This window comes from Chiloscyllium plagiosum, chromosome 36, assembly GCF_004010195.1.
Source record: "Chiloscyllium plagiosum isolate BGI_BamShark_2017 chromosome 36, ASM401019v2, whole genome shotgun sequence".
Lineage (NCBI taxonomy): Eukaryota > Metazoa > Chordata > Chondrichthyes > Orectolobiformes > Hemiscylliidae > Chiloscyllium > Chiloscyllium plagiosum.
In genome coordinates this window covers 35153008-35169013 of record NC_057745.1, presented here as the reverse complement: position 1 = coordinate 35169013, position 16006 = coordinate 35153008, and the positions used below count along the sequence as shown (strand labels likewise).

Genomic DNA, 16006 nt, shown 5'->3' with positions numbered 1-16006 from the left:
AGTTGTGAATAGGGAGGAATGATACAGCAGGATACAGATCAGTTGGAAATTTGGATGGAGAAATGGCAGTTAATTTAATCTGGATAAATGTGAGATGATGCATTTTGGGAGATGAAATGCAAGAAGAAAGTACACAATAAATGGCAGGACCCTTAGGAGTTTTGATATTCAGAGAGACCGTGGGGTGCAAGTCCATAGATCCCTGAAAGTAGCAACAGAAGCAGATAAGGCAGTAAAGGAGGAGTACAGTACCCTTGCCTTCATCAATCAGAGCACATAGTATAAAGATTGGCAAGTCATGAATAATTGTCTAAAACTTTAGATAAGTCAATTTGGAGTATTGTACAATTCTGGTCACCACACTGTAGGAAAGCTGTAGAAGCTTTGGAGAGGGTGTAAATTAGGATTACCAAAATGTTGCTTGGATTGGAGTATATTACCTGCAAGAAGTTGGATATACGTGGATTGTCAGAGACTGAGGGTGACTTGATAGAAATACAGCAAACGTTTTATTAAATCAGCATCAATGGAATCAAGAGCATTGAACAATTATTCCAAATTATCAAGAGGTATGCATTACCATTGTAAACCCTTACCAAGCAAAGCTTTGAGGCATCAACATCCCTCAAAAAAAATCTATGTAAAAGCTTTAACATACTTCCTAAAATCAATTTAAAAACATACACTAAATACTAGAAACATAGTGCATGGGTACACACATCACAGTTATATTTTATTTATAGCATAAATACTCATTGTGTTAGATCGTGGTATGTGAGGTACATAATGTATGTCAGTTTATGAAAAGCACTGGTTAAAACAAGGTTTTCTGTCTATAAAATTGACAGGCATGGATAGGAAGAATAGTCAGAGTCTTTTTCCCAGGGTGGAAACGTCAAATGCTAGGAAGCATAGATTTGAAGTGAAAGGGAGACATTTAAAAGAGGACAGTAGGTGCCTGGAGTACGTTGATTGTGGGGGGGGGGGGGGGGGGGGGGTGGTATGAGCAGATTCGACACATTTAGACAGACATGAACAGGCAGGAAATAGCGCGATATGGACCATGTGCAAGCAGATGGGATTAGTTTAGAACGACTTCATTGTCGATGCAGAAATGCTGCGCCGCAGGGCCTGTTCCTGTGCTGTACTGTTCTATGCTCTGTTTACAGTGACATTGGGCATGTATCTTAACCCAAAATAAAGGGAAGTATAAGTACAAATACAATCAGACATAAATAATAGTCTTCCCTTAGCTGAGTTAGCTGCAAGGCATGTAGTTGTTCCAGACAGAGTGGGTGGGGTTAACATTTAAAGGAATGCTTTAAGTTAAAAGGGGAAAAAAAAACTTGTATTGAAATCAAGGATTACAGAATAATAAAGCACAGAAAGGTGATATTCAGATCATTGTATGTCTTCCCATTTTTCATTCATTCATGGGATTTAGGCGTCACTGGCTATATATTGTCAGCATTTATTGCTCATCCCTAATTGCCGAGAGGGCCATTAAGAGTCAAACACTTGACTATGTGTCTGGACTCGCATATAGGACAGACTAGGGAAAGATGGCAGTTTCCTACTCTAAGAACATTACTGAACCAGATAGATTCTCGTACCTCCAGTGACACTCCACTGTGGCAAAGGGCTCTGCAAATTTCACTCCCAATCTAAGGCAGATGTTATGTTAGAACTATAAACAGCCATAATACTGTTACCACAGATAATTTTTTCCTGAGGATCTTTTTCATTTTTAGTAGTTCTTTTCTTATTCTCATTAATTTCTTTATGAGAGTATGCAGGAACATGAGCTTCTGTATTTTTATTTATGAGTTTTCTTTTTTTAAATAAAGATTGTACAATTATCAAAGAACACAAAAATTATTAAACATCACAAAATATTTTAACTTGAATCTCAAATTAATAAAAGCAACTTATTTAATGGTAAAGAAATCTCTAAACTTTATTTCCAAAGCGGGATCATGAAAGAATTATACACATGGCAGTGAATGGTTCAATTTAGAAGAACTGGGCCAGGAGCTTCCAACTCAAAATCTGACAATCAAGTAAGAATGGAATGAATTCCAGGAGGTTCAACTAAATGTTATGCTAGTTTTTGTACACACACACACACACAAAATCAACCCCATCAGGCAGGTAAAACAAAAAGGAAAAGCCTAAATTTATTTCTGAGGTACATTAAGGGAAAAGTACCTCAAAAACAAAGTAGGACAAATTAAAGATCACAGTGGTAATTTTACGTAGAGTATACATAGGCTTCCAAATGAATATTGCCCATTGGTGTTCACTAACATGGGTGTAGATCAAGGATAAGATCTGTGATTCAGTTGAAGAAATTAGTACAGACAGCGAGGAGGTTATTAGCAGTCTCGCAGGCATAAAGGTGGATAAATCTCAAGGGCCAGATGAAATTCATCCCAGGTTGTTGAGTGATGCAAGAGAGGAAATAGTTGGGGCACTGGCAAAAAATTTCAGTTCCTCCCTGGCCACAGGAGAAGTGCTGGAGGACTGGAAGACAGCCAATATGATATTGTTACTTGGAAGGGAGCAAGGGATAAACCAGGAAACTATAGACTGGTCAGTCTAAACTCAGTGGTAAGGAAACTATTGGAAGCAATTCTGAAGGACAGAATGAATCTGCATTTTGAGAGGCAGGGATTTTTCAAGAAATAGTTAGCATGGTTTTGTAAGAGAGGTCATGTCTGACCAATTTGAGTAATTCTTTCAAAGAGGTGACCAGACCCATAGCAATGTGGCTCGTATCTGTCATGTGGGCAATGGGATGGGGAATGAGTGCTGGCCTAACTAGCGATACCTTCATCCCATGAATGGTACACAGATGAGGGCAATGCTTTTGATGTGGTCTACCTGGACTTCAGCAAGGCTTTTAATGAAGTCCTGCATGGGAGACTGATAGCATAGCTAAGAGCCCACGGGATCCAAGGAAATTTGACAAACTGGATCCAAAATTGGCTGAGTAGCAAAAGCAGAGAGTGACGGTTGAAGGGTGTCTGAAGGTCACTGGAGGTCTGTGCTCAGTGGAATCCCACAGGAGTCAGCATTGAGTCCCTTGCTGTTTGTAGTTTACGTAAGTGATTTAGATTTGACTATCACTAAGCTTGCACATGATACAAAAATTGGCGGGGGGGTAAAATTGTGAGAAGGATAGCCTTTGATTGCAAGAGGATAGTTGGACTGATCAGTAGAAAATAAGAGTTCAATCCAGATAAGTGTAAAGTGATGCATTTAGGCAGGACAAGCAAGGCAAAGGAATACATGATGAATAGTAGGACTGTGGAAGCACTGAGGATCAGAGGGGCCTTGGTGTGCATATACATTGGCCCTTTAAGTATCAGATCAGTTGGATAAAGTAATTAAGGGGGCATATGGGATACTTGCCTTTAGTAGGCGAGGTGTGGAGTTGAAGAGCAGGGAGGTTATGCTGGAACTGTGTAAAATACTGATTAGGCCACAACTAGTGTGTCCAGTTCTACTATAGGAAATATGCGACATCACTGGAGAAGGTGCAGGAGGGACTGGTGGCAAGTTTCAGTTATGAAGACAGATTAGACAGACTGGCATTGTTTGCTTAGAACTTAGTTCTAATCTAATCTATATGAAATGTAGGGGAATGGGTCTGGGTGGGTTGCGCTTCGGCGGGTCGGTGTGGACTTGTTGGGCCGAAGGGCCTGTTTCCACATTGTAAGTAACCTAATCTAATCTAAACATAGGAGATTGAGGGACGATATGATTGAGATGTATAAAATTATGAGAGGTGCAGTTAGGGTAGTCAGGAAGAGACTTCGACCTTTGATGGAGGGATCAATGTCTAAGGGGCAGAGATTTAAGGCAAGGGATAAGAGGTTTAAGGGACATGTGAGGAAAAACACTTTCAACCAGAAGGTGGTGGGAATCTGGAACTCACTGCCTCTAAGTTTGGGAGAGACAGAAAACATCATAACATTTCAGTATTTCGATGTCCACTTGTGAAGCCAAGGCTATAGAGGCTAGGTGTTGGAAAATGACAACAGAATAGTTTGGTGATTGTTTTGATATCAGATGTGTTGGTCCAAAGGGTCTTTCTCTGTGCTACAGATCTGTGACTCTATTGGTACCTGCGGACCATAACCACTGGATCCAGACCTCCCACTATAAGTTATATTCCAGTCCTGTGTAGATATCCCAAACCCCAGCACCTGGCAGGCAGCACAACTGTCGTTAATCTCACTGCTGGTTGCAGAAAATTGTGTCAGGCCCCTTCATTATACCTACGACAACTACAACCATGATCACGATGACTACTACAACTATAACATTCCTTATTGCTCCCCCTCTACCGGAATGGTTTCCTGCACCACTGTGCCATGGCCAATTTGCACATTCAGTTGACAGCTCCCACTCTATACTGAACAGATGAGAGAACTCCAAAATCATATTGGAATCAAGGCTAACATGTGACCTTGAAGCAAGATGCACAATACAAGTCCTAACGGAAGATATAGTGTCAGTGTGTGAAGGGTGCTGGATGTAATATCACAAGGTTTAGTACTTGTTCTGTTGTAGTTTTTATGTAGAATATATAGCTATGAAACAGATGACTTAGACAATTCACATGGTGAATGTCGATGCTTAGATATGAGCCTTCTCCGATTACTAACCTCTTCAAATTCTGCACCTGTATTCTCTTCACCATTTCGTATGCCTCAATCTCTCATGTCAATACATTCATCTTCAACCACTCGTCAGACGGTGCTACTTTCTCAACTTGATCAAATGACTAGTTTGTTTTGATGAGTTTGTACCTATACTGTAATGACGCCAGCTGATCTGGACTCAAATAGAAATAGATTCCACATTCACCCGATTCCACCCTCTCAAAATGTTGAAGGCCTCTCAGATTTTCTCTTAGTCTTCTTCCAGAGAATGTTGTTCCAATCCTGTTCAATCTTTCCTGGTAGTTGCTACAAGACATTGCTAATCACATGTTAAGCGTGTTTACTTCTGAGAAACCACAAGGCCTAGCTTCAGTCATAGCTAGGTTCAATATCTGGAAGAAAACTACCTTTCCCATTCATTTCATTGTTGAATGTATTAAGATAGGTCCCTTGTTAACTTATAACATCTCCAAATCATGTGAAATTTAAAATATGGTCAGGCCTACAAATGTTCATTTGGAATAAACTTGCACTTTGACTGTTATGATGATTTTGAACCTATGTATAAAATACATTGGTTGGATTATTCAAACATGATTTTTATACTTCTTCAGCCAGTTACAGGACATCTTAAAGTTAGTTATCTAATTCCTATCCAATGCAGAACATTGTCAATCCTTTTCCATCAAGAATATGTGAAATGTGATTATGATCCTCTCAATGTGTCCTCTGGTTACATCACAATCTACAACTTTCCAGATGAAAGGCTTTTGCCCGAAACTTTGATTTTCCTGCTCCTTGGATGCTGCCTGACCTGCTGTGCTTTTCCAGCACCACACTAATCTAAACTCTAGTTTCCAGCACTTTTGCCTACAATCTACAACTGTCAACACTGGACTGCACACAACAAACATGCCAATCATCACGAGAAGGCTATAAGTTTTGCTAATCAAGAATACAAGCAAGTGCAGATAAATTATAAAGAGTTAGTTTTAGACGCATCATATTCACTTACCTCCATGCTCTAAGAATACACGAACACATCTTTCTTTGCCCCGCGCTGCAGAAAAATGGAGCAGAGTCCATCCATTAGCATCACGACCATTAGGAGAATAGCCCTGTTCCAGCATCTTGCGCACCGTATGAACATCACCAGCTGCAACAGCATTTTGGATTTGCAGTTCCTGCTGCAGTTCCGGGTTTCTTCTACAGTGGTGATGGAACATGCTAGTGAGTCACGTTGTCACAATAGATTCATGAGGTCAATGTTGAATACCTTCATCAAGCTTCAATGAGAATTCACAAATTAGACACAATAGCCATCTCCAAATCATTTTGTAAAAATTAAATACTCCAAAAGAATTCACCAATTAGAAAACCTGGCTACATGTTTAAAGAATATGTCATTAAATAGGAGCGCCTGATGCTTAGAACACTTGCATTTACTGGCAATATGAATTCCCAACAGACATTATAAAACTATTATGAATCTCTTCTTAGCCATTTGTTTACATCACAAATTTGACATTCAGCAGTGGACACTCCAAATGTCCGCTGCTGGAAAACAGTTCAAACTACTAGGATTTTAAAATTTCAAGTATAGTTTGTACATATCCCTCTACCTACTCAAAGTTAACAAATTGCTGAAGGTCCAAATTGCAGTCAATTTGGAGGACAGACACTATCTGCTACATTCATAGCTACTGGTGATTTTAAATCAACAGAATGAACACGTACAACACAAAACTTTCAGCAGGAATCACTAAAATAAAAAGGATGTTATTCATGAATGTCACTGACAGAAGGCATTTTGAATGCTCTTCTCTTCCCATCATCTATGCGTAAAACACAGCGGTATTGCTTTGGATTGGGAGTCAAATGTCAGTCAAACCAGGTAAGGGTGGCAGATTTCCTTCCCAAAAGGATAGTTTGGGATTATAAATGGCAAGTAAAATTTGTATCAGACAAATGTCAGGGAATGACTTTTTCCAATAAGAGAATCCATTCATCATTCCTTGATATTCAATTATCACTACTGAATTCCCCAATATCAACATCCTGGAGTTACCACTGACCAGAAACTGAATTGGATCAGCCATCTAAATACTGTTGAACAATTACAGGGCAGAGTTGGAAATTCTGTTTGAAATTCACTTCTTGACACCTAAAGAGTGTTCACTATGTTTAAGGCACACACAGGAGTTTGATAAAATACTCTCCATTTGTCTGGATGAGCGCAGTTCCAAAAATAATCTTACAAAAATAATCTATAACATTTGTCAAAACCCCTTCAACGGCACATTTCCAAATCATGACCTCTACCACCTAGAAGGAAACATGAAGCAGGTGCATAGGACCTTCAGCAAGTACCAAACCAAGTCGCACATCAATCTGACTTGGAACCATATCAGTATTCCTTCACTGTCACTGGGTCAAGATCCTGAAACTCCCATAACAGTTCTGTGGGTGTATCTGTACCAGATGGACTAAGCACTTCAGCATAGCAGCTTACCATGTCTGGAGGGTAATTAGGAACAGACAATAAATATTATTGCCTGAGTCAATATTACATGAAAGAAAAAACAAACTTCTGCTGTATCTCACAGCATTTAAGTTGGTCAAAGAAAAGGTTAGACCAAATGTTAATTTAGACTGAATAACACCAAACCATTGAACCAACTTCCACTTTCAAGCTGTTACATCTTCTACTTAAATCACTGATTATTTTCAAAATTCATATCTAATAAAACATTGAGTTGAATAATTACAAATTTTTCTGGATTAGCTCCAGATGTTGCATTTTGTTAGGTAATACGAATAACACAGTCACAGGATTGCTTCAAATGTTTGAAACAAAAGACAACATGAACCTTGAATCTTCCCCCTCACTTGTGAACATGACATTGTGAGTAGCAAGTATTAAGTCTAGATCCATAGATTGGTATTGCATGCAGTATTGCTGTTGTTTAAAACAGGGAATAGCATTCATATTCCAACTAGGGATTCTAAAATTATAGATTATCACCAAGCACCCTGTTTCACTGACAGATTTTTTTTCACCTGAGGTCAAATTTGTTAGACTTTATTTAAAATGCTATCGACTAAAATCTAGCAATACCTGATAGTTTTGGCAGAGTTTAAATCTGGCATATACAGCAGCAGCAATGTTATCAAACAGTTAAGAAGCAAATTACACTAAGGTACAAAGGTACAGCACAAAGGAATCAAAAACTTCAAATGGTGGATTAACTTCAAAAAATCTTTTAAATCATTTATGACATTTTACCTTTTATATTCCAAACATAAAATTAGTTTTTAAGACCATCAAAAAGAGAGTGCTTAACAACAATCATGAAGCTAGCAGACTGTTAAAATTTACCATGCCTCATTCAACAAAGTGCAGCTTTTTCAGGAGCTTGGAAACAATTATCACCTTTGATCACTAAGGGGTGGAATGAAACCAAGTTCTCATCAACTCAATTATTTTCCACTTGATATTGTTTGAGAACACCTCAGATCCCTCTCAAGTCTAAAATGTGCATGCTCCAAACATTGTTATCAGTAAATGAATATTGACAGATTCACATCATTACCACTGCAAAATCTCAGCCGTTATTTCAAAAAAGTGTGTAACTTGAATAATTGATGTAGAGCACAGCAAAGGTGGTTATCTCAGAGTACAATGGGACCTTCATCAGATGGGCCGATGGGCTAAGAAGTGGCAAATGGAGTTTAACTTAGATAAATGTGAGGTGTTGCATTTTGGTAAGGCAAATCAAGGCATGATGTATACACTTAATTATCGGGTCCTGGAAATATTGCCAAACAAAGCAACCTTGGGGTGCAGGTTCATAATTTTTTGAAGATGGAGTCACAGGTAGGCAGGGTAATGAAGACAGCATTTGATACACTTGCCTTTATTGGTCAGTGCATTGAGCATAGGGAGTTGGGAGATCATGTTGCAGCTGTACAGGACATTGGTTAGGCCATGTTTGGAATAGTCCATTCAATTCTGGTTTCCCTGCTACTTCTTGTTAAACTTGAAAATGTTCAGAAAAGATTTACAAGGATGTTGCTGGGGTTGGAGGGTTTAAGCTATAAAGAGAAGTTGAATTGACTGGAACTATTTTTCCTGGAGCTTCAAAGGCTGAGGGGTGACCCTTAAAGAGGCTCAAAATTGTGAGGGGCATGGATAGGGAGAGGAGCGAAGTCTTTATCCCCAGGATAGGGGAGTCCAAAACCAGAAGGCCTAGGTTTAAGGTGAGAGGAAAAATATTTGACAGAGACTTAAGCAGCAATTTTTTCAAGCAGAGGGTGAGGCGTATATGGAATGAGCTGCCAGAGGTGGTGGTGGACACTGGTACAATTACAATGGGTACATGAATCGGAAGGGTTGAAAGGATATGGGCCAAATGCTGGCAAATGGAACTAGATTAATTTAGGATATCCAGTCAGCATGGATGAGTTGGACCAAAGGGTCAGTTTCTGTGCTGTACAACTCTCTGACTCTAATTGGTGGAGAAATTCACCTTACATACCTGTAAAAATGATTTGCAATATGTGTTGTCTTGGATATCTAATCAAGTTTCAAAACCTGTGTAACAATATGGACAGCTGGAATTCCAATGAGCAAATTTCAAATCACCTCACATCCCTGGAAACACAGAATAGGCCAGTCAGCACCTGTGGAGAGAATAAAATCATTGTACACAGACCCTCCATGTTTTAGGTTCATCCCATGCATCAGAAATAAGAGTGGTGAAGAATGGCAAAGCAAAAAAAGACTGTACATAAGAATGGAGTTACGATTCCACAGATCGACAAACCAAAGACGTATTAGCATCAAAGCCTGATAAGGGTATAAATTTACTCAACTTCAGACTAGAAAGCTCAAATGAAAGCACATGCATTTCCCCAGTGTACCTTGATGGGTGTTGAAACAGTTTAAACAAATAAGATCAGAGTGGGAATGGAAAGTGTAACCTCAGGTCACACTCGTATTGATGTGATTAATTCTTTGGATGGGAGGATTGTCCTCTGAGGATAGATTAATGAGACTGGGAAGAATGACAGGAGATCTCATAGAAACTTCGAAAATTCTTAAAGGTAAAGAATAAGCTATCTGCAAAAATGTAGTTTCTGTGGTTTAGAAACTGAGGACGCAGAATAAGAGGTAGGTTATTTAGGACTGAGCTTAGGAAGAATTTCTTTACTCAGAGGGTTGGTTTCTTGTTATTCATACCTAAATTTTTTGAATGCATTAGTGGGAGAATGGGTTAAGTGAGAGAAAATAAAGATTATTTAGATATTAAACTCTCTAAAAGCTTGCTCTAGAGCTATTTAATTGGACTGAGTATAAGAAAACATATCACCAGTATACAAACATGGCAATAAAAAGGAATACACATTTTATCTGTGACACTTGTGAACAGAATAGGATCTTTAGCAATGTGGTCACTTGATCTGCATCTTTCCTCTCTAATGCAGAGAAAACTGACGCAAGTGTATAAGACGAGAGGAAGTCTACATAAATTGCTGTCTCATTCAGGACTGTCTGGAACTTTATACTTGCTTGGGAGGAAATCAATGAATTGGGGGTAGTGGGGAAGTGGTGTTGGTGTACACAATTAGAACAGTCATAGCAAGGGGACAGATCTATACCCTCCCCAATTCTCATTTTTACATCAGATACTACAGTAATTTTCATCATTTAGAAGAATTTTAAATGCCTATCGTATTAAGGTAGTTAGGAAGGCAAATAAAATGCTGTCATTCATCTCGAAAGGACAAGAATATGAAAGTAAGACATACTTCTGAGGCTTTATAAGGCTCTGTGCAAACCACGTTTCGAGTATTGTGAACAATTTTGGTCCCTGTATCTCAGGAAGGATGCTTTGATCCTGGACTGGGTTCACGATGGTCCAGAGGAGGTTCACAAGAATGATCTCAGAAATGAAAGGCTTAACATATGAGGAATGTTTGAGGACTACCTGGGACTACACCCCATAGAGTTTAGAAAGATGACAGGGGACCAAACTGAAACTTACAGAATACTGAATGGCTCAGACAGAGTGGACTTTGGGAAGATGCTTCCAATAGCAGGAGAGACGAGGTGCCGGGGGCATAGCCTTAGAGTAAAGTGAAGCCCCTTTACAACAGAGATAAGGAGAAACTTCTTTAGCCAGAAAGTGGTCAATTTGTGGAATTCATTGCCAACTGAAGACTGTGGAGGCCAAGTCTTTGAGTATATTTAAAACAGGGACAGATGCGTTCTTGATTGCCATGGATATCAAAGGTTACGGGGAGAAAGCAGGAAAATGCGGCAACATGGTCAAATGGCAGAGCAGACTCAATGGGCCGAATGGTCTAATTTCTGCCCCATGTCTTATGGTTTTATATTCAACTTTATTGAAATTTCCTCGACCTTTAAAGCTAATTTAAAAATGAATACGAGAAACAGGCCTGAGACAAAACTAATGGCAAGATGAATTCATCACAGTTGTGTTTCTGAAAAAACAAATGTGTTTACAAAGCTCGAAGCAGCTCTAAATCAAGTTGGTTATTTTGGACCCAAACATACTGAAAGGTGCATGTCTTGTAATTTATTTTATTTACAAAATGGTCTGTTGTACTGCATATAAATGGTAATGATACTAATACATCCTTTGCTTCTCTTATGTAAATTTCCAGTAATTTCCAGATGTCTGGACATATCCTTCAGCAATCATTTCACTGACATTTCCTCTCAATGTACATTTGCTAACAATCCAACTTTTCAGATTTCATTAATATGCCTGTCTATCCTTTATTTTTTCAGTCTGAAAAATGGTACAAGCCCAATAGCTACCAATTATCTAATGCTGCTAAACTGCCTGCATGTTCGAAGAGTTTTACTTTATTTCGTATTTCGCCTTTACTATTTATACTGTTGCAGGCCTTGCTGTCATATGGAGGAAGCATCATTTGAAAACTAAAGGCCCGTCATAGCAATTATCGTTGTTCTTCACGAATGGGGTGACACGGTAGCTCAGTGGTCAGCACTGTTGCCTCTCAGTGCCAGGGAGCGGGTTCGGTTCCAGCCTCAGGCGTGTGGAGTTTGCACATTCTCCACGTGTCTGCATTGGTTTCCTCCGGGTGATCCGGCTTCCTCCCTCAGTTCAAAGACGTGCAGGTTATATGAATTGGCCATGCTAAATTGCCCATAGTGTTCAGGGATGTGCAGGATAGGTGCATTAGTCAGGGGTAAATGTAGAGTAATAGGGTCTGGGTGGATTACTCTTCGGAGGGTCAGTGTGGACTTGTTGGGCCCAATGGCCTGTTTCCACACTGTAGGGATTCTATGAAACAGCTTTCGTAGACTGAAAGAGATGACCACGGTGGTATACTCTAAGAGGGGAAATCTCTAAGGAGTCCCACACCAACAGTTGTCCAATCTAAAATAACTGTTTCCTCAGCTGATGCCCATTTCTACCAGAGATTGCAAGTACAGTGTAAAAGAGCTCATCTGCAGCCACTGAAACATTCACGGAATATTCCATGTGGTAGTCAGAGATCCTCATCAAAGCCCAATTGTGAGCAATGGATACAGTGATCAGCAAATCTTAGAGAATTTGATTTTTGCACATATGTAATCCAAGTAATCTTCTGGATTTAATCTAGCAGGCCGTTATCATACTTTAGTAATAAAATGTATGCATCAACTGTGCCCACCAATAATCATGAACAGCATTTGTAGTTCTTTTTGATTAAAACTGGTTAACTAACTCAGAAAATAGTTCTTCAGATTTCATAGACTCAAACAGATGTACTCCAACTTTTCTTCACTATCTGGGACTGCTGCTTAAAAGAAAGATAAATACAAGGTGAGTCTGTTTAATATTCAAGCTGAAAGCATATGGTATCTCAAAAAAAAAATTTTCACCAGGCAATGTGTTAACAGCAGTTAAAAATTGCCACCTCAAAAAATGATTGGGTAAGCATACAGTTGTTTTCCTGAACAGAGGTGGCTGACGGATGATAATGGAGGTACACAACATTATGAGGGGATGAAATAAGAAAGACCTGCTTCCCCTAGCAGAAAGGTCAATTACCAAGGGAACAGATTGAAGGCAATTTGTAGATGGGTTTGAGGGAACATGACAAAAAGCCCCCTGGCCCAGAAGGTGCTCGATATCAGGAATTCACTGCCCAGTTTGGTAGTTCATTCTGGCTGGCAAAGACACACTGGGTTAAATGGCATCCTCCTATGATGAAACGTTTCTACGATTCAACACTTAAAATGACCGTGAAATTGTTGAACTGTCATCGTAACTCAAATGGTTCAACCAAAGTTCTTTAGTAAAGGAACTTGCCATTCTTCCTTGGTCTGATCTATACTTGACTTCACTCGCACAGCAAGGTGGCTTGCACTTTATTTTTAAACAATTAAAGCATGCAGTTATTTACTGACCATTTGACTGTTCTTCAAAATGTGGTCTTCGTAAAATCTGCAGTCCACGGTGACTGTCTTCAGAGACTGAGTTCAGATTTTGACTCAATGAACGAACAGTGACATATCTGCAAGTTAGCATGGAGGGGAACTTGAAGGTGGTGAAGGTACTTCCAGATGTCAGGTGCAGTCTCCATTTGCAAACTAGGGAAGTGCCGCTGAAGCCTTCAGGTTGATGCAGCACATCTTGTAGCAGAATTTCCTCTCTTGCAGCATTGTGAATCTATCAACATGGATTGCAGCGGTTCTAGAAGGCCGTTCGCTATCACCATCTCAAGAGTTATAACCAACATCGGTCGAATGAATTAAAGTTGGTATGCACTGCAGTCCAATGTTTGTGTTTTAGGCACTCCCAAGACATAGTTGGCTCGGCCAATATTTATTGCTCATCCACAATTGTCCTTTGAGAGAGTGAGAGGGCAATAATGTTTAAATTGGACAAGGTAGTGTTTAAATTTGAATGTTTAAATGAGACAACAGGGTGTATAAATTTGAATGCTGTTGGAGCTGCATTCGCACAAACAATTTGAGAATATTGCATTAAATCCTGTCTTTATCTTTCAACTATCTACAAAGCGTAGGGTGTGACTACGAACGAGGTAGCGAGAGCTATCCAGGAGATAGTGCTGAAAGACAACAGACAATAGGTACAGGAGGAGGCCATTCTGCCCTTCGAGTCTGCACCACCATTCAATATGATCATGGCTGATCATCTTTAATCAGTATCCTGTTCCTGCCTTATCTCCATAACCCTTGATTCCACTATCCTTGATAGCTCTATCCAACTCTTTCTTAAATGAATCCAGAGACTGGGCCTCCCCTGCCCTCTGGGGCAGAGCATTCCACACATCCACCACTCTCTGGGTGAAGAAGTTTCTCCTTATCTCTGTCCTAAATGGTCTACCCTGTATTTTTAAGCTGTGTCCTCTGGTCCAGCACTCGCCCATCAGCGGAAACACATTTCCTGCCTCCAGAGTGTCCAATCCTTTAATAATCTTATACGTCACAATCATATCCCCTCTCCGTCTTCTAAACTCAAGGGTATACAAGCCCAGTCACTCCAGTCTTTCAGTGTAAGGTAGTCCCGCCATTCCAGGAATTGACCTCGTGAACCTACGCTGCACTCCCTCAATAGCCAGAATGTCTTTCCTCAAATTTGGAGACCAGAACTGCACACAATACTCCAGGTGTGGTCTCACCAGGGCCCTGTACAGCTGCAGAAGAACCTCTTTGCTTCTATGCTCAATCCCGCTTGTTATGAAGGCCAGCATGATATTAGCCTTCTTCACTACCTGCTGTACCTGCATTATTACCTTCATTGACTGGTGTATAAGAACACCCAGATCTCTTTATAGTGCCCCTTTACCTAAAATGATTCCATTTAGGTAGTAATCTGCCTTCCTGTTCTTGCCACCAAAGTGGATAACCATACATTTATCCACATTAAACTGCATCTGCCATGCATCTGCCCACTCACCTAACCTGTCCAGGTCACCCTGTAATCTCCTAACATCCTCCTCACATTTCACCCTGCCACCCAGTAGATCATCAGCAAATTTGCTAATGTTATTACTAATACCATCTTCTATATCATTAATATATATTGTAAAAAGCTGCGGTCCCAGCACTGATCCCTGCGGTACCCCACTGGTCACTGCCTGCCATTCCGAAATGGAGCCGTTTATCACTACTCTTGGTTTCGTGTCAGCCAACCAACTTTCAATCCAAGTTAGTACTTTGTCCCCAATAATATGCACCCTAATTTTGCTCACTAACCTCCTGTGTGGGACTTTATCAAAAGTCTTCTGAAAGTCCAGGTACACTACATCTACTGGATCTCCCTCGTCCATCTTCAGAGTTACATCCTCAAAAAATTCAAGAAGATTAGTCAAGCATGATTTCCCCTTCGTAAATCCACGCTGACTCTGACCTATCCTGTTACTACTACCCAGATGTGTCGTAATTTCATCCTTTATAATAGACTCCAGCATTTTTCCCACCACTGAGGTCAGACTAACTGGTCTATAATTTCCTGCTTTCTCTCTCCCACCTTTCTTAAAAAGTGGTACAACATTAGCTACCCTCCGATCCGCAGGAACTGATCCCGAATCTATCGAACTCTGGAAAATAATCACCAACGCATCTATGATATCTCGAGTCACCTCCTTCAGTACCCTGGGACGTAGACCATCAGGCCCTGGGGACTTATCAACCTTCAGACCTAACAGTCTCTCCAACACCAATTCCTGGCAAATATAAATTCCCTTCAGTTCAGGTCCTTCAGCCACTGTTACCTCAGTGAGATTGCTTGTGTCTTCCCCAGTGAACACAGATCTGAAGTACCAATTCAGTTCTTCTGCCATTTCTTTGTTCCCCGTAATATATTCCCCTGTTTCTGTTTAAAGGGGCCAATTTTAGTCTTAACCATTTTTTTGCCTTTCACATACCTAAAAAAGCTTTTACTATCCTCCTTTATATTTTTGGCCAGTTTACCTTCGTACCTCATTTTTTCTCTGCGTATTTCCTTTTTAGTAATCCTCTGATGTTCTTTAAAAGCTTCCCAGTCCTCTGTTTTCCCACTTATCTTTGCTATGTTATACTTTTTCTCTTCTAACTTTATATGTTTCTTAACTTCCCTCGTCAGCGACGGCCACCCATGCCTCCTCGTAGGATCTTTCTTTCTTTTTGGAATGAACTGATCCTGCATCTTCTGCATTATACCCAGAAATATCTGTGTATAGAATGCACACTCAGGAACAATGGATTGACAGAAGAGACACAACAAACAGTGAGACAAAGTATCGTACCTCTGATAACAAGGAAAAGACAAACACATAACCTCAACCCC

The 16006-nt window shown here is 40.0% G+C and overlaps 1 protein-coding gene across 10 annotated transcripts in view; it reads right to left on the bottom strand.

Moving 5' to 3' along the window:
• The window catches only part of asb7 (ankyrin repeat and SOCS box containing 7), a 78256-nt gene that overhangs the window by 22894 nt on the left and 39356 nt on the right, over positions 1-16006 (bottom strand). For 5 of the 10 annotated variants that reach the window (XM_043677654.1, XM_043677657.1, XM_043677659.1 and 2 more), the window contains 3 exons: positions 13120-13559; positions 9209-9353; positions 5686-5956 (listed from right to left, as the gene is read on the bottom strand). In XM_043677654.1, the coding sequence (XP_043533589.1) occupies positions 5686-5896 (211 nt within the window). In that variant the 5' untranslated portion in view covers positions 5897-5956; positions 9209-9353; positions 13120-13559. Of the gene's footprint in view, positions 1-5685; positions 5957-9208; positions 9354-13119; positions 13560-14934; positions 14953-16006 lie in introns of those variants that run through there. The other 5 variants (XM_043677658.1, XM_043677656.1, XM_043677655.1 and 2 more) reach the window with 3 other exon arrangements.